Here is a 22,460-nt window from a genome sequence, read left to right as displayed (position 1 = left end):
AAGGGTAAGTCTTAAGTCAGGCTTGCTTTGCTCTCTTCCTTTCTGTGCGTGTGTATATATATATCTATATATCTATCAGTCAATCCTTTTTTAAAACAACAAAGGTTTGATTCAGATGTCTTTTGCCTCTGCAACATTTTTTTTTAAAATTGTACGAAATGTAATGGGGCTTCACACAAAAGCAGTCTTACGTATGTGGGACAAAATGTGGCTACCAAACCCAAGAAATACACACTGTGTGGGGTGGCACCGAGAGAAAAGAAGTAACACCAAAGACCATAGGCTTTTAGATGCAAGTTTTCCTGCCCTGCAAAACCACAGACAGCGTACACCACACACACTTGGACATCGTTATCCTACAGGATCTCCCTTCCTCTTCCCCACAGACATTTTGCACAGGACTATGCCCCTGCTATGCAAACCCTTGACATCTACAGGTGGCCAGGGAAGCAGCAGGTAATTGCTGGTTGCCACTGAGAAAGAAGCAACATAATCCCAAAGCTGCTGGTAGACCAGGCTTCAACCCCATTATATTTGCAAATATACTTGAAAATCATCTGCTGTAAAGGTTCCAAAGAATGTGTATATATTGAAACTTTTTTTTTCTTTTTTAAAGGGGACTTGAAAAATAAAACTTTTTTCCAGTTGGCATTTCCAAACTGACAATGTGCAGCCTCTTGATTAAGATGTGACATAGTTTATACCCCTGGCAACAAAGGAGACGCCGAGCATTTCCATCTGCTTTAACACTAGAGCAATAAACAAGAAAACATACATCCAGTTTAGTTTCAAAATATAAGAAAAAGCATTAATTCACACAAGACCTTCAGATGCAAAAAACCCTCTCCAGACAATAAACCTGCAATACTACCATGCGCGGCTCTGAACAAGTCTTCCTACAGAACAGCACTGTAGTGGTGGCTCAGAAAGGCAGAGGAAGTCTCTGCGCTGTCGCTCTCAGGAGCTATTCCTTCTGGAGGAGTAGGAATAGCACGGATTAAAGCAATCCCAGGTACATTAAAAATCCCCCACAAGCGAGATCAGCAGAGCTGACTGGCAGTGGCGTGAACTACCCCAAATGCTGCTTACCAGTGGCTTCCTGAGGTGTGCCTTACTGGTAGCTCTGTTTTAAGCCCGTACGTGGGACATATAAGCCTTGGGGAGTGCTTTGTGCATTAGCACGTGCTTGGTTTGTGCAGGCCAGGAAGATCTCTGAGCCTTTTGCTCTCAGAGTCTCTGAGTCAGTAGTGCTAGTTACCACCAATGCTTTGCCTGCCTTGCTCCAGTTGCTGCAGCTTGCTACCTTCCCGCTAGTCAATGGCTAGCTGAAGAGCTGCTGCACGGTTCAAGGCAGCCCACAGGCTTCACAAGGCCCAAGAGTGTGAGCGCAAACAGCCGGGCAGTTCGCCCACACCGATCCGTGTCTCTACGGAGACTCTGTCAGCAGCAGCCCAAGGAGCTGGGATGAAGCAGGAGCAGCTCCGGCAGTGCGGACATACCCTTTGCAACTGGTCCTCCCTTGTATGCACCAGCTGTTTCTCAGTCCCAGTGAGGACAGTCTAGCAGCTGGCATCTATCAGTTCTGCATCCTTATTTGGGGGGGGTCACAGCCCCTGGCATGTGCACCTGGGGGTGGACAGATGCCGCACATTCCTCTCCACAAGTGCCATTTTTGCCATACTGCGTCATGGCAGCCTCTCCAAACACTTCCACTGCAATGGTCTGGGGAGGGCTGGAGAAGACACTAAAGATGATCCTCACACCTATATTGTATCCCTGTAAGTCTTTCCTACTTTGCTATTTTTCCCATTTAAATATTTCTGAAGTTTATTAAGCCAAGCGAAAGATTTTTTTCCCTTTTCTCCCCTCAACAGAGCAGATGCCTAATTTCTGAAGAATCCAACAAAATTATTGTTTGCTGGAACTTGCAGGGTGGGAGATATGGCTCCCTCCTTCACTCAGTAGCACAGCTGCTTGCAGCTCCCTTGCCCAACCTGTGGAAGGACCAACTGGCCATCCCTCCTGTTCATTACACAGACTGCAGTGGCACTCTGTATTCTCAGCCAGGTTCAGAGCCCCGCTGCGCTACATACTCTACCAACACAGGAAAGACATTACTTTGTCCTGAGAAAATACAAGAAAAACTACAGAATAATCTCAAGTCATTGCTAGTGCTCAGATGGTAGACGCAAATGGCCAGATTCCAGGGAAATAAATAAGTCCAGAGCCTTTTCACTATGAATTTCAGTGCAACTGCTTACTTTTATGATCTTCATTTGATCATTTGAGGTGCGAGTTATCAGCCTCCTGCCACTTCTCCAGCTGTTAGGACATAAGGAGTAGAGGTCACTGTGTTCAATTCCTAACCTACTAGATCTCCAGCAGTTCACATTTCCAGCCACAGTGCTGAGAAGCACAATTCGACATCATACTTACGTAGTTCTGGGTCAAATTTTCTGTTGGTGTATGTAGGAAGCTCTCTGCTAATGACTGCAACACTTGATTAGACCATTTAGCTCTCCAGCCTTATGATCACCCTTCCTCCTAAAATACAGTCTTGTGACAAACTTACTGCTGAACTATATACGAAACAGAAAGCTTCAAGCCAAGGTAAAAATAAATAAAGCTAATAGTAAAGTGATTCGTATTATCTGTTCTGTGTTGTAAAAATGTTAGCATATTAAGGAATACGTCTGGACATTTTTAAAGACATGTTGGTAACACAGAACTTCTACGTTGCACTCTCTCTCTCTCGATTATAACACCTCCATTCATCATTCTCTTTCCTTTACTAACAGAAACTAGAATATTAAATAACAGGAATACTGACTAATATCAAACATCTGTGGTTCTGCAGACATTAATGACAATGGCAACAGAAGCAGACTTACCAACTAAGACACAATGACTCCCAGTGTTTCTGAGAGTGCAAAGGGCAAGGGCTTTCCTGTTCTCAGAAGGTAAAAACCACACTCATGGCTGAAAAGTTACCATAGTTTCTGTTCCCTGGCGAGTTCTTCAGAAAGTCCGAATACTTTCCCCTTCCTCCTCTTTTTGAAAAAGAAAATAATAAAACCCAAACCACTTTGTGCTCTTCTAATTAGATAAATAAATATTCCTAGGACCTTAGAGTTGAAGTCACTCATGTCTGAAATTTGCAGCTGAAGATGAAAAAAACAACACTTCTTTTGAGTGATTGGAGCACGATACTCATCTGAGAGACAACATGGCTTGACTGCACTGCAAACTTCTTGGAAAGTCATTTACTGCACTGAAAAACAATTTGCTAAGCATAACAGCCATGCCTCTCTGTATTTCAGGACCTGTGTTTTCCAGAAATGATTATCAACAGTAATTCTCAGTGAATGCTAATAAAGCCAATGTTCTTTACGCTGAAAATCCAAAAAAGAGACTCTTGATCATCCTTGCATTTGAGGCTTTTTAAAGGTTTCAGAAAATCCAGGAATGCATTGTAAGAAAAAAAAACCCCAACATATCGTCCTCTACTCCTCTGGTGATCAGCTTCCAAGACCCTCAAGAAACAATTTCGGATTATCTTATCTGTATGGTTGACAGCAGACTTTCCGTAGGCTTCACCTTCACTACATGTACAAAGATGAAAAACAGCCAGGAAGGGCATTTTGTTTCCTCCTTTATCCATACGGTAAGAGACCCTTGAAGGAGTTCAGTTCAAGAAGGTTCTAAACATGTTTTCCAGCAGGAACTGATGTCTGAGGTTGCTAATAAATGGTGGCACCCTATGCAGCCCCCCTGTATACGTGTGTAGCCCCAAAGCAGGGAGGGAAAGTTTAGAGCTGGGCTTCCCATGCTGGCACCACCTTTCCCCCTTGGTTTTCTCTCTGATTTCCAGGCAGCAAGCAGGCCTCAGGTCCTCCTTCTGATGTCTGTGACCCAGGTCTACCTTTGGAGTTCACAAAACTGCCTGGTGGAGACACAGGCATCCCAATCACCAACTTCTTCCTCACCTTGGATAACCCCCACAAGCACGTACTATGGCTAAACTCCAGCCCGCAGAGTTCCTACTGGCAACTTGACTCTGCTGCCCAGCTAACACACACATGCTATTTTTCAATATATTTTGGCATTCAACAGAGACAGTCAGGGCTCCTAAACACTTCCTTTGAATATAAAGCAGAACACCCTGCCGCTGTTCAAAAGAAAATGGCACTTAGCAGGGAGAAAAGGGTGTATTGGGGGAACTAAGTCACTGATACGGCAGTTATACGCAATGCACTGAAGTGAGCCAGCAGGAACCGAAAACTGTCCATTTCTCCATCCAGGTGAGAAAGTACTTCCAAGAAGCTCTCTGCATAAGATAAGTGTGAGTAGAGGAACCTAAAACTGATATTTTGCTCTTTCAAAAAATACAGCTGTGCTGAACGGTCAAGGTTTATTCTTTTAATGCCTGACCCATCAAAGAAACACAGATTTTAAAGATCAGTAAGTAACTTAGCCAGTTACTACTACCACAAAGTGGTTTGCAGGTTTCATTTTCCTTTGGCTTATCAGCAGTCACTCAGCCTTAAATGTAACGTCAAAAACAAGTTAGGAGCCCCAGGAAACACACTTCAGGAATCTACAGGAAAACCTAAAAAATCTGAGCTTGAAGTCTCAAACACAAAGTTACTGACGCCCCTTTATGGATCTTCCCACTTTTACACAAATAAATTGCTCTGAGGTACAGAATCTCATCTCACATCAGCCATGCTATTCCTGCATTTTGGAATGTATTCTTAAATTTCTGAAGTGAAGCCTGTGCATTTGCAGAACTTGTGTTACCTCTCCAATGCCAAAACCAGCATCTAGAAGCGCTGCTGCTCACTATAAAGGCGTTAAATGAATGGAGGCAGTAGCCATTTACTCAGGTGGTAGAAAAAAGAAAAAAAAAGTAGTAATTAAGAAATAAAATTTGTTTTTCATCCAGAGGAAAGACTCAAACCTTTGCCATTAAGGTTGGAAAACCGCATGGCTGTTCCTTCTTTTCATACCATACTAAGAAAATAAGCCTGCAGTAGGTTTCCTCTCTAAGCTGTTTAACTCCTTTTATTCATATTCTGAATCCTGTGCTATGAGGGAACGGCATTCTCCCCACGTACCACTGAATCCATCCATATAATTTTAAGATGAATTTATGTGTACTCTAACACAAATCCATTCCTGGCACAAACAGACATGAACCAGAGCTAGGGGGCTACTTCTTCCCACTGCATTAAGATGGTGAATAGAAGGCTATCATGCTCCTCTGCTGAGTTTTTGTCTTAAGTCAGACTGTGATCCTTAGAAAGGGGTGCATATATCTGTTTGAACCTGCCAAAATGGGAATCTGGTCTTTGATACCCTAACTTAAGAATTCATTCAGTTTCCTCATCATACAGGACAAACAAAGAAAAGGAAAAAAAAAAGAAAAAACTGTGGAATAAATCCAAGTCAGAAAGAAATCCCTTAGATTTCTATTTCTAAGTTTTTTTTTTTAGCTTTATCTGCGTTATCATTAATAAGAGTCAGGAGACTAGCTTAAAGCTTTCCCTTCATATATTTGCCATACAAATATTCAATATCGTTACCAGTTCCACAGAGTACAGTCCTGATTATTGCAATGTATCACCAAGGTTTTTTAGGATAATTTTATAAAAACAACAAGGGACCATAACATGCCAACAAAAGCAAACATTCATGGTTACTATAGCAAAAAAACCCAGCTCAACCCTTCTAAATCCACATAGTACATCTCTCTTGTTTAAGTGAATCATAGAAGCCTAATATATGTTTTGTATTCTTGTAGCACAGTACTGCCATATCAGCCAAGTACATACTTCAATCTTTTATGACTTTGTATTATTGTCTGGGACGTCAGTACAGAGATAAAAACATTTGCGGGTCACTCTCACCAGTCAGGGTGTGAACACACCACTACAAGATGTCAAGTTAAAAAAGCTCCAGTCTTTAAGAGTTTTGAATATCCTATTTATAAAAAGTTGTCTAGCATGATCAAATGCTACAGCCAAAATATTAATGTATCCCTGCTTTAGATCCTCAGACTTTGCACCCTTAAGGAATTCAGCAAACAAAACAATATTCTGAGAATTTTAACAAGCTGTTTTATCACCATGTCCGCTCACAAGATGTACCAGGCTTCACTGCCTCTTGCCTAATGGTGAACTAGAATCATATAAACAGGCTGATCTGATTCTCTAAAGCCATACTTCTAAAGCTAAGTGAGGTCACCACCACTTTTGTGAGAAAAGTGGTAAAACCATTCTACAGCATACACACTCGTATTACCTGGGGATGAGGTGGGAGGTACAACTATCTTGCCGCAAAAAATTGTAGTAGAGACTAGGCATAACACAAAGGTTTGCAAACCATTGCCTGAGAGACAACTGATTCCTTATTCCCCATAAAGATTATAGGCAAAAAGACAGTTCTACTTTATGGTTGTCAACAATATTGCGGTACTCCGCTAGTGCCCATAAAGATATTGCTCAAAGAAGACATGAGTTTTTTATTTTCAACATACAAGAAATCGCCCGACAAGTAATGGAAAAAGAATTCAAAGGGGAACGCCAGTTTAATCATGCATTTTGAGATCCTGATTTTACATTGGGTTTTTTTTTTTGTAGCGAGTGGAAGCACCTGGTAAATGACATTGCTTATACACCACAGAATAGCTCTTCCCACAGTAAGTCTGCATCAGACTATGACAAACAAATCTTGCCAGACAATTATGTCACGTGTCCTTAATGAAATTAACGTAGTAGTGATGAAGTCAAGGACATTTGCTGTCAGTAAGCCTCTTCTAGTCTAGAACAGACTTTGCATTTTGAGGGCTGGCTGTAGTAAAAAAAAACCAAAACCAAGAAACCAACCAAAAAAAAAACAACCCAAAAAACCCCAAACCCAAAAACTTTCTGCTAAAACAACACCAAGACACCACACACAATTCCCCATGTGAAATTTACTTCCTTTTTTATTGACAGTCTCCAAGATAAACATTTAATATTTCTTGGCCTTCTGAGCTTTTTTGCACTACCTTTACAGTAATTACTTTTGTGATAGCAAATATTTGGGTAGAACAAAAGCATCTGCATTTGACAGCTACATTGCTCTGAAACACCAGCCCACCCAGCTTCTTTTTGAGTCTTTATGGGTAAAATAGCAGCGCTTCCCAAAAGTTTTATTTTATTTCTCTTTAAAACTAGTTTGGAGACTCTGAAAGCAACAGAATAGTGACTTATAATTTAGGAAGAGAAGGAATATTAAATTAAAATTAAAGCTATTAAATTAAAAGAGTTACGACTCCTGTGCCAGATGCAGAACTGGCAGATATACAGATATAAAGACATGATCATTTAACTTTCACTGTCATATTGGGCAGCGATTAGAAGTTGTTGTATGTTAAGCCAGAAGAATGTATTGTTCTAAATGGGGGACCATCCAGGAGACAAAAAACAAGCTGGCAAACAACAGAATAGGTTTTGATAAGCAGTCTGGGAGCAATTATAAAGCAATAGAGTATACATAAAATTGATATCGTATTTCCAACCTCAGGCTAGGTACAGATCTTAATTTGTTTTTTTTCCAATGCCAGGAGCTAACCAATTAGAGCTAAAAGATGACCAGAGAGCAAATCAGTCTCTGGAAGAGTGGGCGAGTCAGGAGAACAAAGTCAATTTTACACAAGCAAAACAGGAAGGAGGAAATATTACCAGCTGAATATCGAGGACTGCGTCAGCCACACTCTCCAGTGGGTTCTGCAGGCGTCCAGACCTATGGGACTTCTCCATGGAACATTTTGTGAGGTGTGAAAACAGGCTTTAAAAGGGGAAATACTTTCTTTCTAAATAAACAATGCTTTCTTTTAAGAAATCACCTGGGGGGGGGGGCAAAGGAGTGCTCACTAGTATTATTTCTTCCAGGTAAAAGGTCTATCCCTAAGACAAGGTCCCAGGTAAAACATTGCCCAAAAGGCTGTCCAACTCAAAGAGTTGGACAAAAACTGAAGGAAATCCATCTTAAGAAAGGCTTAAGATCAGCATCATTGACCTGGAGGGGAGATACCTGATGCTACCTGACATGCCGGATAGTGCTTTCAAACGTATACTAAAACCAACTGTCGGTACTGTGTTCATTAACTTCTTTTAGAAGTGTATCACCATTAACAGGATGTAAAACCACTAAGTTTTATCCTGGGCAGTCTGCCTCCGCAGGAGTCAGTGATTTTTCAGGTGACACCTTCCCAGGTAAAGGTTGCTATTATTTCTATCTTTCAGAGTCATGGCAAGGCAGTGTATTTCTTCTGGTTCACTCCATCTTGCAATATGTCCAACACAGCTAGCTCTTATTCTTCCTCTATCTAGTCTTCCTCTGTCCCTGCTTGACAGTACATCCAAGTGCTCCAATTCAGTCATTCAGTGACTATAATGTAAAGCATTTTTTACTACATGCGACCTTTCAAGCAGAAGTGATCTTCCTAAGTTCATTTTTCTGAACAATTTGTGCTTTTGGATATCCAGCTGTTCTAAAACATTCTCCAACAGCTTGATCCAAAACATTCCAGTTCATCTCTCATTGTATTCAGTGTCTAGCTTTCGTATTCCTCCTCCCTATGCGCCATACCGACCATTGAAATGTGAAGTAAATGTTTAAGTTTAAACCCTCCAACAAGGAGCACTTCTAGACACATCTGGGTCAGTATTAAGGGGCTCATGCCAAAGGATGTTGTGTTAGCTAACAATGCAGTACCTTTGTTTCCAATTGCTTCAGCCACTAACTAACTACATGACATCCTGCATGATTCCTTCTTTAAAAGGCATAATGAAAGAATTTAATATGAAAATAAAAAAAGCAGGAACAAACTCATCTTAATTACGTACAGTCCAGAGACCAATGAAACAGTATGCCTGTAGCTTGGGTCAGCTAAAACCTTAATTTTTAGGGATTATTCTTTCTTTTGTTGAGGATCTACACCCAGGTAACGTTTACGGTTTTTGCCATCTACAGAGCCCTAAGGTCCCTTAATGCAGCTTTCAACTTCTTTTCTTGATACATGCCATCAAACTATACTTCCAAAAAGAGTTGTCATTAGGAAGGGAGGCCCCAGGCACCACATTACACAGTTGCCTGGTTCATATCAACGCGAATTGGGAAAAATAATCAACCACTTTAAAATAGAGCTCTAAAATCATGAAGTTGAACTTGCCTATACTATTTACATGAAGTATCCTGTAGTCATTCCATGCAGTAATAAAATTTAATACAATTTTTCTATAAGGCAATAACAACTCCAGGTACACAATAGCATCAGTTTTTTCTCCCCTCGAAGAGGTTTTACAAAGCAGTAAAGCCCTCCTAGCATAAACTGTACTTTAGACCTCTAGAAAGTCTGATTTCAGATTTGGTACAAACTATAGATGTATTCTGTTACTCTTCTTGCTTTCTCCCTCATTGGATTCCTGTTCTTTTTCTTCAGAAATGCTTTTTTTAATATTTTTTTTTCTCTCTTGCAACTCCAATACTCTTTTTCCATTCCCTCACTCATCAGTTGTTTGCTGGCTGGTTTGGAGAAAGACCCACACTGAGACAGGCTAGTCACAGCAGCAGAGGGAAGAAGCCAGCAGCTACTCCTGCATCCCTGTGTATCTGTGAATGAGTCTCACTGCCAACTGTGTTACATACCACAGTGCACGCAGGGAGAAAAGAGCGGTTCTTCCACGAGCACACACTCTAGCAAGTCTGTGTCTAGGAGAAAGCACAAACTCATGGGTTTCACTACCAATATTCATTGTTTCTACCAGAAACAACCTCTTTTGCTACTCCTTGCAAGATCTTTTCGCACATGAAGATTGGCACCAATAGAAGCATAGGAAATAATATCCTTTCCTGCTTTGGTGAAATCTGATCACCAGACAGCATAAAGAAACCCACCCAGCAGCCCTGCAAGCTACTTTGCACACCATGTTTTCTTTGTTTTGCCCTCCCCTAAAACATAAATTATCATTAAGTGTTGGAGGAAAGATCCAGGACCTGACAGACCAGTTGGTTGATCTGACGTGGCAAATACTCTGCTCCTCACATAAACAACCAGTTTCTTCTTCCTCTTCCACCTCTGTCTTATCTGTCTTTGAGAGTTTGTAGTCCTCAATGAATGTCTGACCTTTGAATGTACAACATGAGTTTTTTTACTATGCTTATTACTTTCAAACCACAAAACACAATTTAGCAGCCACTATTTCCTGTTTCTGTCATACCCATGTTCACACTCTGCAGAGAGGTTGGCATCATTTTAAGAGCTTTTCCATTACTAATTTTCACCTTGTTGTCAAAGATGTGCACTGACAGTCTTAACTCCTCACGTACACAAAGCAACCTCAAAACCACGGGCAGCTATTTTAAATGGCAACACGCAGCTTACAATGAAAAGTATTATATGCTGATAGGGCACCATAGTTCTAGAAGATCCTAAAGCATTCAAGCTCACATTTAGACAGCCTCAATTTGAATTGGACCTTCCTTTGCTCAGGTTTAGACAACATCCCACTCAGCTGGCTGCTGGATTATATCTGTGGAGAACACTCCCTCTCTCCACTGAGAAAGCTGGCTGTCTAAAGGCAGTGCTGCACGGGTTTAAAACATCAGTTAAATACAGGCAATTATGAATGGAAGCTGGTCTTCCAGCAATGCAACAGGATTTGTTGCAGTTTGGCTGAGAAACTCAGCTAGTATGCGATCACCAGAAGGTATTACAGTAGTTTTAATTTTCACACAGAATAGACAAATTCGTTGTTTTGAAAGGTCATGACAGTAAATCGTAAGGAATTCAATTTTTCTCCCTCGGATGGATGAAGGACTGACTCAAACATAGAACAGTGGAAACCTCTGGCTCCAAGAAGTCTGTGCTGGTTCAAACCTGCTCTTAGGCAGCCAAACCATCCTTTCAGCTATACATTATTACAGCTTGCGATTTTCATCTGATCTTTTTCCCCAGCTGTGCTATTGCAGCAAATTGAGTCATACATGAGCATCAAAAGAATGGCCAATACATGAAGAATTTGTTTGTTTTTAACCAGGAAGTTTACCAAATATAAAATTATTTGTGATACAGGCAGACATCATCATACTTGTCGCACACTCACACTTTCTCCACATGTAAAGTGACACAGGAAAAAGTACAGGGATTGATATGGGAGAAGACACCATCAGCACAATACAGAAAGACAAATACTGGAAAATCAAATAAGCACAAAGATTAGTTTTAAAAACAGACAGATTATGAAGACAGCAAATCAAAAGAATACCCTGAGCCTCACATGTTTTAGCTTCACTGTACGCCCAGAAGGAGAGTGACATACCAGTAGCACACCTGATTTAACAGGCTCCTTGTGTATTAACTGAGAACAACAGAGTAAATAAGCAGATCATTCCTGACTGGATGTATTGCATCGTGCAATAACTCTTACCTAAAGCTTTCCGGGTATTCAACAACAGCCATGTTGATAACATCCAGTGCATGCTGATAGTGCTTCTGAGCTGAAAAGAGGAGGGCCAGTAGATGAAGTGAATTCATGTCATCTTTGCACAGTTGCAGTGCTTCTTGAAGATGTTCTATAGCATCAGAAATCTGGGAGGAGATGGGGTAGAAAGAAAAAGAGAACACATTTCTCCTTCATTATATGCCAAAGGTAAGTACAAATACAGTCATTAGAAATTCTGAAGAAATCCTACTTAGGCACCTATGAGAAAGACTTCTAATCTCCGAACAGTTTGACAAAATTAACAGACTACACTGCTTGAAAAAAGACCCACACGTTCTAGAGAAAAGAGTCTGCGGCATTACTAAATCACTGCTTATAAACAGGAGCAGCAGACCTGATACAGTCTTATTTTGACATGGTGCTTCCATGCTGTAAACAGATCCACTACAGAGGCCCAATTCTCGACTTTTATTTTCTAGGATGGGTGGCTGGATCTTCACCTGGGGGAGCGCATTATACATCTCTGCTGCATTTTGTCTCTTGTCATGGCTGTACAAGGTCTTTCATGATCGGGATCAAGAACATAAAAATTAAGTTTTAATGTTCAAGGGTAAAAGAGTCAAGATTCAAAATGCTGTCAGAAAAAGAAATATCTTTGCAAGCAGTGATGTAAAGAGCAGTCCTGACACTCACAGCAGCAGCATGCCATCAGAATCAAGTCTCACTTGGCAGAAAACAACCTCTATAATGAATGCAAGTGTATCACATACTCTTTGTGATCCAATACCCTATTTTAGGCTATCTGTTCAAAAGGGAACTTCTTAGTAGATTTTCTTTCCTTTGGCTACCAGTAAGTTTTATATGGAGGATTTTCTTTAAGATTCTCTAGTGTCTGAAATTACAGCTACTTAAATTTTTCCAGATCTGTGTTTGGCCTGGGAAGCCTGCAGAAAACAAAATAGAGAAATGTATAAATTTCTTTTTCTCATATATACCTTCCCTCTCTTTCCCTTAAGGGATGGACAATGTAGCTCCTTCTTTCCTACTATGAGAACTTCCCATCTAGCAAAGCTCTGCAGACATTCTCCTGTCTTGGCATACCACCAGTGTCAAATTCCCACTGCTTCCACAGATTACTCAGGAAAACAAGTAGCACATAACCAAGGAAAGCAACAACTACACTGCCTGCAGTTACAACAGGGGTTGCTGATTATCTACATCCCACGTATACTTCTGGGAGCATGATACATATTCTGTTCATGGGACAACTTCATTGTAATGTCCAAATGACATTTCACTCTTAGTGTGCCTGTGCAAGCCAAAGGACTTAACTACTCTATTACTGGTGACTCCATGCAAGTCTGGAGATCAGTGCGACTGCTCCACAGACATAACCCCAAACTGGCATCTGGCCCACTGCTTCAAAACTGCTGAATGTCCTGGCTTAGATTCAGGTTGGGATACATGACTGAGTGCTCAGCTTTAATGAATTACTGCTTGTCAGTGGAGCTACTTTAACCACATGTGTTATTATAGCCTACTGCAAAGGTAAACACATTGGCTTAAATCACCAGTGTTCCCTCAGCAGCTTACTAGGACACATTTTCTTACAGTGTAAAAACACTAGCAATGACAAGACAACTTGGAACTAGGACAACAGGCATGAGGCTGTGGTGGGCCCAGATCTGCCTGTCCACAAAGTTTTTCAGTACATATTTGACATGCTAATGCAAAGCTGCTATCAAGGCTCTTCTTGCACTCAGGCCTAAAAACATCTCTTATTTTTTCTATACCTCTGCCTCAGACCTGCACAAGTAGTCATAAAGGAATTCCAAGTTTGGGTAACAGTAAGTTCATTAGAAGAAAAAGAAAGTCTGTAAACCAAACTGGAGGGGGCTTTGAGCAACCTATTCCAGCTGACTCTGCTTTGAGCAGGGACTGAACTGAGTGATCTCCAGAGGTCCCCTCCAAACTCAACTACTCTATGATTCTATTCAAAGACTTGGGAAGGTGATCCTAATTTGCTAGCATGCATCAGACAGAGAATGATACTTGCAACTAGTGCCTTTACTGAGGGACTTTGAAACTGTAAGGATACTTGACCTTACTTGCATGCAAATGTGCAAACTAAGTCACTGAGACTTTGCTTTATATGTGTAAATGTCCGATGATCGCACAACTGCAAGTTCATACCCCTAACAGAGGCCAGCTGTCAAGGAAGCTCTCTGACTCTGTTGCAACACACACGAAATAAAGCAGCACAAAAGTCAGTTATGGTCACTCCTGCCAACCTGTGCCTGCTTGAACAGGCAGTCACATGCTGTTGAAATAGACATAATCTAAAATAATTTTCCCCTGTTCTGTAGCATAGGGTTTCCAATGGTTACATCTAATTTCAGTGCTTCCCTCTAGTACCATCAGAGTCACAGGCAGTGGCTGGTTTTGGAAGTTAATCATGATACCTGATTGTTTAACTTAAGCCCCAAAAGATTCCTTAGTGCTGTAACACCATTAGTAGCCTACACAGTACTGCTGCATAATTAGAAATGGTGGAAAAAACATAGATAAAATACCCTCTAATAAATAATATGAAGAGACTCTATTCCTTTACAGGAAGCACTATAGAAAACAACAACCTGCAACAGCCCAGGTACAATAAAATACAAAATAAGTTTCTAGAATAGTAAAAGCAAGATATTTGGTAGCAGTCAACACAAACTTCTTTTGAAAAGCAGAGATCATCAATCTATTGACAGATGCCACAGCTTATTTATTTAAGTAACTATGTAATACGAGAAAGATGGAAGCTAGCAGCCCAGATGGCCCCCTGAAACTTCAGGGTTGCATCAGAGGTAGGCTGCCAGTTTAAATTCCCTACAAGTGCTGAGCTTTAAAGTAATCTTATTTCAGCTGGACTGCCAGTCTAAACAGGGCCTGTAATTAGAAGATGCTACCCTTCTCTGATTCATCTTTCTGTTAATAAATATACCACACGTGTTCCGCATGGCATACAGGTATATTCCGATCGCACTGATTAAGAAGCAAAGATACTGCAGTAAGCCAGAAATAGCATCTTGCAGCACTACCAGCACTACCAAAATAATACCACAATATGGATTGTTTAGGCTGCCTCTCATATAATAGGATTTATTTCAATAATGCTATATGCTTCCTTAAAAACAATGCTGGGATGTCACAACTGTAGGTATAAAAGGGAAAACAGTATGAGCATTAAAAATAATTCCCAACACTAGCATGCACTTGCAATACTTAGAATGGTAAACGAAACAGGATCTCATAAAAGGAGTTTTCAGGCCTTATAATTTCACATCAGTTGTGCGTTACAGTTAATTAACCATTAAAACTATCCTCTCCATCTCTTTTTATAGCACAGGCATTATAGAAAAGCTTTATATGAGAAAGCTTTATTGCCTGGCAAGAGCTTCCATTGAAAACAGACTTGCTACAGTCCACCAGAACTTCAGGAAAGCAGGCGCAGACGTATCTGTGAGTTAAGTTATTACTTAATTTTTACTGCAAGGTGGTTTTGATCACCAGAAAAATCTAGGCCAGGACCTAGACAGAAAAGCAGCGTGTTACTGTTCATCAGAGGAGGCACTAGCTGGTCTGGGAGAAAACAGACCAGAACTACCCACACCCAGCAGTCGCTGAAAGAAGCACCTCCTGGGACAAAATAAAGGGAGCTGTCTCGCCTTCTTGAAACCAGAATAAAAACCGTGGAGAAAATAGCTGAAATGTTTTCTGTTGTGTCTTAACCAATGTTTATCTTATTTTTACATCCAGGCTCTATGGAAGACAGTAGGTGTATTTTGGATATTGCCACTTGAAACTTCAGGTCTGTTGGCAGTCCACAGATGAAATTGATAAGCGAGACCTCTAATTCTCAGCTGCTGGCCCCTGGCTGTCTTTCCCTTTCTACTTTCATGCAAAGAAAGGTCAAATCAAACCAAGTATTAAAATGGTACGAAAGCCCCATATGTTGTTTTTATGTATCCAATACCAATTTACATTGCATTCAAGGTCAAAAACAACACCACCACCAAAACCGAGAAGGGAACCAGGACTTAAAATTAACAAAAGCGCTAACTCTCTAGAGTCATTTCCATAGAAACTGGCCTGCTAAAAAACAAGGCAAGGCATTAAAATCAGTGAGCTTTAGAATGTTCATTCTACCTTGTTTTTGCTGATCCAAATGCTGTTACCACAGAAACAGGAGAAGCAGCCGAACCAGCTGCAGGGAGTTGGGTGTTACAAGTCTCATTCGTCTATCGGCTCGGCAGGCTGCCAGCCCGGCACTGCAGGTGTAGATAGCCACCATAGCAAATACTGACCTTGGCCTCAGGACACTTCAACTTTGAGGGGAAACCAGATTGAGACCCTCCTTACAGGAGAGGGTCTTCTACTCTGTATTTTTCTGAAAAGTCCACCCTAAAACACTGTGGGGCTGACCTAAAGCAGGTTCAGAGGAGGGCCACAAAAACGATCAGAGGGCTGGAGCACCTCTCCTATGAGGACAGGCTGAGAGAGTTGGGGTTGTTCAGCCTGGAGAACAGAAGGCTCCAGGGAACCTAATTGCAGCCTTTCAGTACTTAAAGGTGGCCTGCAGGAAAGATGGGGACTAACTTTTTAGCATGGCCTGTTGCAATAGGACACAGGGTAATGACTTTAAACTAAAAGAGGGAAGATTTAGACTAGATAGAAGGAAGAAATTTCTTACGCTGAAGGTGGTGAAACACTGGCACAGGTTGCCCAGAGAGGTGGTAGATGCCCCATCCCTGGAAACATTCAAGGTTGGGTTGGACGGGGCTCTGAGCAACCTCATCTAGTTGAAGATGTCCCTGCTCACTGCAGAGGGGGTTGAACTAGACCTTGAAAGGTCCCTTCCAACCCAAACTATTCTATGATTCTATTCTATGATTCTAGACCCTCCAAGACTCCTCCCAGTGACTGTGCTGCTCTTTAAGACACAGAGCCACACACACAAGCACGAAGCACATCATCATCTTTCATTTTGGTTGCTTGTGGTTTTCAACTGCCAACTCTGCAAAAACCTTTTATAACCATTCCTCTTCTTGTCACGTCCTCATTGCGTGTCAGAGGGAAGCTTATGCTTTTCCATTTACCCTCTCCCTTGCCCAGTGCTGACAGAGACAAGTGCTACTGGAAATATTTTAGAGTCTTCCAAGGAAGACAAATTGCTCCAACTTTGCCTGGCACTCTACCGGTCAGCTGCCTCTCTTGCTTTGTTCCATGAAAATGCTTTCTTACCTATGCAAGCTGATACCCAGATTTTTCAGTGTTGGGTAAGGTTACCTCCTTTATTGACCTTGACTATAGAAATAAAAAGGCCTATTTGTTGAGAATAACAGTAAAGTATTATATTATAACCTACTGTTGTTAGGATTTGTTGGTACTGTAGCATCGCCTGACGAAAGCCCTAACTGCGACGTTCAATAGTTAATGCAATCTATCAAAAAAAGGTATCATTTATCTTTCAGTTAATCAGAAAGAGAATATATTAGATACTTTAAATAATTAAGGATATTAAAAATGCATTACCAAATGTTTATCATTAAGTAAACTGGCAAAAGAAGAGTAGGATATTTTACAGCAGTCTAAAAATAAAGATGTCTCCGGTATCTCCTCTCTCTCCAAGCATGCGTTAAAGATTTATATCTCACTAGATGGAGAAGAGCAGGAGCAGCATTGCAGGGGCCAGGCTGACACCATATAACACACTTAGATCACACATCTATGGTAGCAGGGGCAAATGGCAGAACATCAAGGATGAAAATACAGAGGTGAGGCAGACTAAAGAGAAAGTGAACGTGAGGACAAGACACTGAATGGGAAAGAACAGGAGGGAAGGGAAATGATGAAATGAGACATACAAAACAACACTGTAAAGACAGGCTACAACTGGAAAAAAAGAAAGGGTAATGAGTTAAAATGCAGTGGACCAATAACAGCGAAAACAACAAAGAACCAATGACCACAAAAATCTTGATTTTATTTTTAAGGATAACAGCAGAAAAGCTGTAATGCTTTTACTCATGGCAAGAAGCAGAAGAAGCAGCAGATCAGACAACCTCCCTAAGAGGCAAAAGCTGTGAGAGAAAGAAGGGTAGCTGAATATTTTTTAATGAAAGACCTCGAGCAAACTGCATCATAAAGCAGCCAGTCGGCAGATGAGAAAGTTAAATAAGCCATTTTAATTATCCTGTCCTATTGCAGGCTTCCTCACAACACACTGCTCTCATTATGAAAGGGTTACAAAAGTGACATTATCAAGAGTGTGCTCTCTTGGAACAATTAGCTTAACCTAATGAACACACAGCTCCCCTAATTAGCTGAGGAAAGTAAGAAGGATCCAACAGTTTGACTCTGTAGTGTAGAGTAAGGAGAGAAAACTGCAGCAAGCAGAAAGCCTGCCAAAGAAGGAAACTATGATGATGAAATTTCAAATCTAGCTATAGAAGCATTTAAAAAATAGGGGCTGTTCCAATAAAGACTTTGGCTTTTAAACAGAAGGGACAGAGAAATAAATCACATCCCAATTATAAAAAGAAGGGACAGAAAAAATAAAGCACAGCCCAAATGTTTTTTCTCAAAGGCAGTGCAGTGTATTTTCTGATCAGCTTAATTTTTATGAGTTAACACCTGCAGCAGCATTCAAACGCCAACTAATCCCACTCGCTGCAGAGCTCCAGCGCCCGTCAAAGCCTAACGCTGAATGTGCCCAAGTATGGAATAAACCAATCCAGTGCAGAGAGCATGCGATCTGGCGTGATACAGAACTGGGCAGTAATGAGAGAGCCTTTGGAGCGGCCTGCAGCAGGGACACAGCATGATACTCAGGGAACAGGAATAAATACACCTCACTCGCCCCACCCAGACAAAGTTGCTCCAAGCGGGAACAGCACTGCTCACGAGTCACAGCTGAATGCATGCCCTAGGAGAGGTCATTCTGCGTGCTACAGAATTACTATTTTAAAAATAATAATAATTTAAAAAAAAAAATCTCACACAAACATGTTCTGATTGATTGTTACCGATTACAACATAGTAAGGAAGGGACCCTGTTTAGCACATCTGGGTCTTGTTTAATGGGACTGTCCTTCTCCTGCCCTCTCATAACTCAGTGGTTGCCAATTATTGCACGTACCTGTCTGACAAGAGCCAGCTGCAGTGATAGGTAGAGGATGATCTGGTGATCTTCTGGGGCCAAGTCACGTGCTCTTTAGGGACGACCACACAATAGAAAGAGAAAAGTGACTGTTAGATTGTACTTTCCAGAACTCCCTTCACCACGAGTCACACACAAGCACAGAACAAAACCCAGTCCTATCCTACAGAAAACTGGTCCAGTAATGGTAAGCACACCGAAACTAGACAAAAAATGCTGGCCTGGCTAAGCCAGGCTCACAGGGAACGAGTATGAGAAACACAAGTGCCACCATCTTATAACTGACACGCTCCGTCATTAAATGCCACTTAATGTTTTGGAACTTCAATAACTGATATGAAGAAAGTTGCTCTTCACTCATGATAAACCCATTAAAGCATTATTTTTAGGTAATTTAGATGAGGGAGACAGTTGTCCAACTTGTTCCTATATTGCCACTTTTCAAACAATAGGAGAGGGTTAGGTTAGCACTGAATAAGTAATAATTGCTTCTGCTATTATTGTGACTATAAGCATGTAGAGGACTAAAGATCAGCAGCCCATGATGTGAGCCGATGCTCAAACACACAAAACACCCTCCACCCTGCAGCTTCTAGTCTAATCGTTGACAGTAGGCTCCTAATTTGGAAAGGGAATACACTGACGGAGGAATGAGGATTTGGTGGCAGGAGCTGAGCCTTGACCAAAACCAAGGCCCTTACTTCTCCAGTTTGGGTCTCTCAGATATTACCTTCTAGTCCATAGCAGTCACTGGGCACTGCGGTGATCCCTTGGCTAGTGATGGCTGCAGTGTCTCCAGAAACAGACGTGCAGGCCCTTCACACAGGCTTACGCAGACAGGGAACAGGGATGGAAAACCAGGGCACAACTGTCCCTCTCAGACTATGCTAAGCATCAAACTGCGGTCTGAGCTTGCTAGCCTGTGAAGAAGCCATTAACCAAGGCAATGTGAAGATAGTGTTTTGGGGACCTAACCCAGGAGCAATGTGGGGCACTGGCTCATGCCACATTGCCAGCCCAGCCCAGGGACGAGTGGATTATCCCCTCCCTGACCCAGAGAGCTCACTCCTAGCTCTGTGGCACGGGGAAGTCATTTCACATGGGAGAGATGGGGAAGAGGAAGGTCCCTCATAGCCAACCGACATTCCTAACCTCTTTCTGGGCTGCATTCCAGGACACCAGGGAAGCCTGCACCTGCATTGCCCTGCCCAAAGCAAGCACGATTAATGTCCTTCTGAGGGACAAACGACAGGCCGACAAGGCTGGTGGTTTAAAACCCTGCCAAAACTATTCATTTGCTAATAATAAACAAAGAAAGAAACAAAAATCAAAGAATTACTTCAGGAAACAAACCACATACTGTTTTAATAGCAGACACTTCTCAAACGCCATCTTGGCCTGTGAGCAAGAAGCTATTGGAGTTGACTTTTGTAACTAATGCCTTTAGAACTAATGAATTTAATGTAAATCATAGAGTCATAGAATCGTAGAATACCAGGTTGGAAGGGACCTCAAGGATCATCTAGTCCAACCTTTCTTGGCAAAAGCATGGACTGGATGTGTCCTGTAACTCTGCAAGTCAAGGTAGCACTCAAGGATTCTGAAGCAATGCCAAAAGCATCACGGTGCAATTAGTACAAGCAAGTCACTAATTTCTCCCCCCATTTTAAACAAAAAAACCCTAACAACAAAAACAAAACAAAAAAAACCCCAAAACAACAACAAGACGCCACAAGATAGAACCCAGCTTTGTCCTAAGCTGTTGGCGCAGGGTGAGCCGCCTCTTTAGCAAGCAGCTCCTGTGAAACGTTCAGCAGCCTCCAACAGTAAATAACAGGGGAAAGTTCACATGGGTGTACAGGAGAAGAGATTAACGGTGCTTTTGGAAAGAAACAAAGTGTTGTTACTTTACTGTTCAGTTTCCTCAAAAGGTATTAAAAGAATATTTGCTCCAAGCCTCCAGCTGAAAATGCCACTTATAAAGAAGACTACAAGCCAAACCATGGCCTGACAGATCATACATGTACTTTAAAAACAGGTGAAAACAAGGAAAAGAAAAAAAAGAAATCAAAATTCAGGCATTTTGGAAGACACTAGTAACGACCTCACTGTCACAACATCCCTGTTGGCTGAAGTTTGAGTACCTAATGTTTGGCTAGAAGCTTGACTGCTTCCTAGCTAGAGTTAAGATACCATGAAAGCAAGTCGCAGCCAGTAGGAAAGGTCAAAGGATAAAAATAAATGCAGTTTAAAAGCACTGCAGCGCTGCAATTACATCAAAATTGTGCAGTAGTTAAAAGTACTACATTGGAGTCCAGGAACTAGCATGACTTAAAGTATACTCCTGACCTAAAAAGTGACCAAATAAATAGCTTTTTTAAATTTTGTCTTTCAGATCTCCATAACGTAAATGTCCAGAACTACATTACTGGTTTCAACTTACTACATGCTCTTGGAACCAATGCAAAACCAGTGTAAGATGAACATGCTGGACTCCTCCTTGCTCAGCATCAGAAAAACAGCTAAGATCCAGTAACACGTTCAACCTGCTACATCTGTACTTTGAGATACCAGAGATCTCAAATTTTCTTCACTTTTGTAATGTATTTATGACCACAGCAAACCCAGAATTAGAACTTCAGCCCAAGACTTAGACCATATTAGCTTCCATTTAGTTGCCATCCAAAGTCTGTCGGCATTTACATATGCAATGTTAACTGCCCAAACACCGCCTAGTATATTTTGGGTGATGTAACTTAGTTGTAACAGGGTCAGGAAGCTCACACCTCACCTCTCTACCACAACAGAATGGACAAAAACATTTTTTAACCCAAGCACTTTTACTTGGGTAACTGTTGCTGCAGAGGAGTTTAATTCACAGATACTTTCAGGGCAGAGCCATTGAATCAGACTCCCCCACAAAATACAGTGGTGAAGAACAGGTGAATGGCGATGACTTTGTACTGCTAGCTCCGTAGCTCCCTTTTCATACAACCGCTCATGCAAACACTCACTAGAACAGCAATCATCCCCTCCCTGCTAAGTGCACTGATGCCAGGTCACCCCATAGCAGCCTACACCCTGGTGGTGAAGCTACTTTCCCACCATGAAGGAAAAAGGAGTTTAAGCCTGCTTCACGCAAGAACAGAGACAAAACTAGCTTTCCACACAGCAGGTAAGGAAGTTGTATCCCCCAGCACCGTAGTTCTGGCTGCAGCTAATTTGGGGCTAAGGTTATTTCTGTTTAATGGCAGAACAGGTGCTCTTACCTTGGATATTCAACCAAATCATCGCTGCATTTAGCCATCACAGGAATAGTTTTGACACACTACTGCTGAAATCTACTGAACTGTTTTTAAACTTTCAGGCGAGGAAGCCTTATGCAGAAGAAAAAACCATTAAAACCAACAATTATTCTGAATTCATCCAAAGAAATACATAATGCAAATATCTGCAAGATCCCTACTCACCTCTCCAAAGTCTGAAGTGCTTTCTTGTTTAATTCATCCTGAGTGCCCTTCAGAGTAGCTGCAGGACAAGATACAATGCCATTTAAGAGTTGAATTCAATGTTTCAGATTAAATAAATAGTTATACGTGTACAGAGTATTTCAGACTGGGAGCATAAAAACTGTAGAAATCCGGTGGTGCATCTGCTCATGGCTGGAAAATATGCCATTTCATTTTTAAAGAACAAACCCCATATTTTAACCTGAATTCTCAATTTCATTTTTTTTAAAGACTCTTCCAACTCTCTTGTCT

The 22,460-nt window shown here is 41.4% G+C and overlaps 1 protein-coding gene across 9 annotated transcripts in view; it reads right to left on the bottom strand.

The window, feature by feature from the left end:
- TTC7A (tetratricopeptide repeat domain 7A) overlaps nt 1-22,460 on the bottom strand; it is a 176,218-nt gene that overhangs the window by 78,693 nt on the left and 75,065 nt on the right. For all 9 annotated transcript variants that reach the window (XM_074579665.1, XM_074579662.1, XM_074579663.1 and 6 more), the window contains 3 exons: nt 22,170-22,227; nt 18,679-18,751; nt 11,478-11,638 (listed from right to left, as the gene is read on the bottom strand). In XM_074579665.1, the coding sequence (XP_074435766.1) occupies nt 11,478-11,638; nt 18,679-18,751; nt 22,170-22,227 (292 nt within the window). The remainder of the gene's footprint in view (nt 1-11,477; nt 11,639-18,678; nt 18,752-22,169; nt 22,228-22,460) is intronic.

This window comes from Larus michahellis, chromosome 3 (genome assembly GCF_964199755.1).
Source record: "Larus michahellis chromosome 3, bLarMic1.1, whole genome shotgun sequence".
Taxonomy (NCBI): domain Eukaryota; kingdom Metazoa; phylum Chordata; class Aves; order Charadriiformes; family Laridae; genus Larus; species Larus michahellis.
This window is presented reverse-complemented; position numbering and strand designations above follow the sequence as displayed.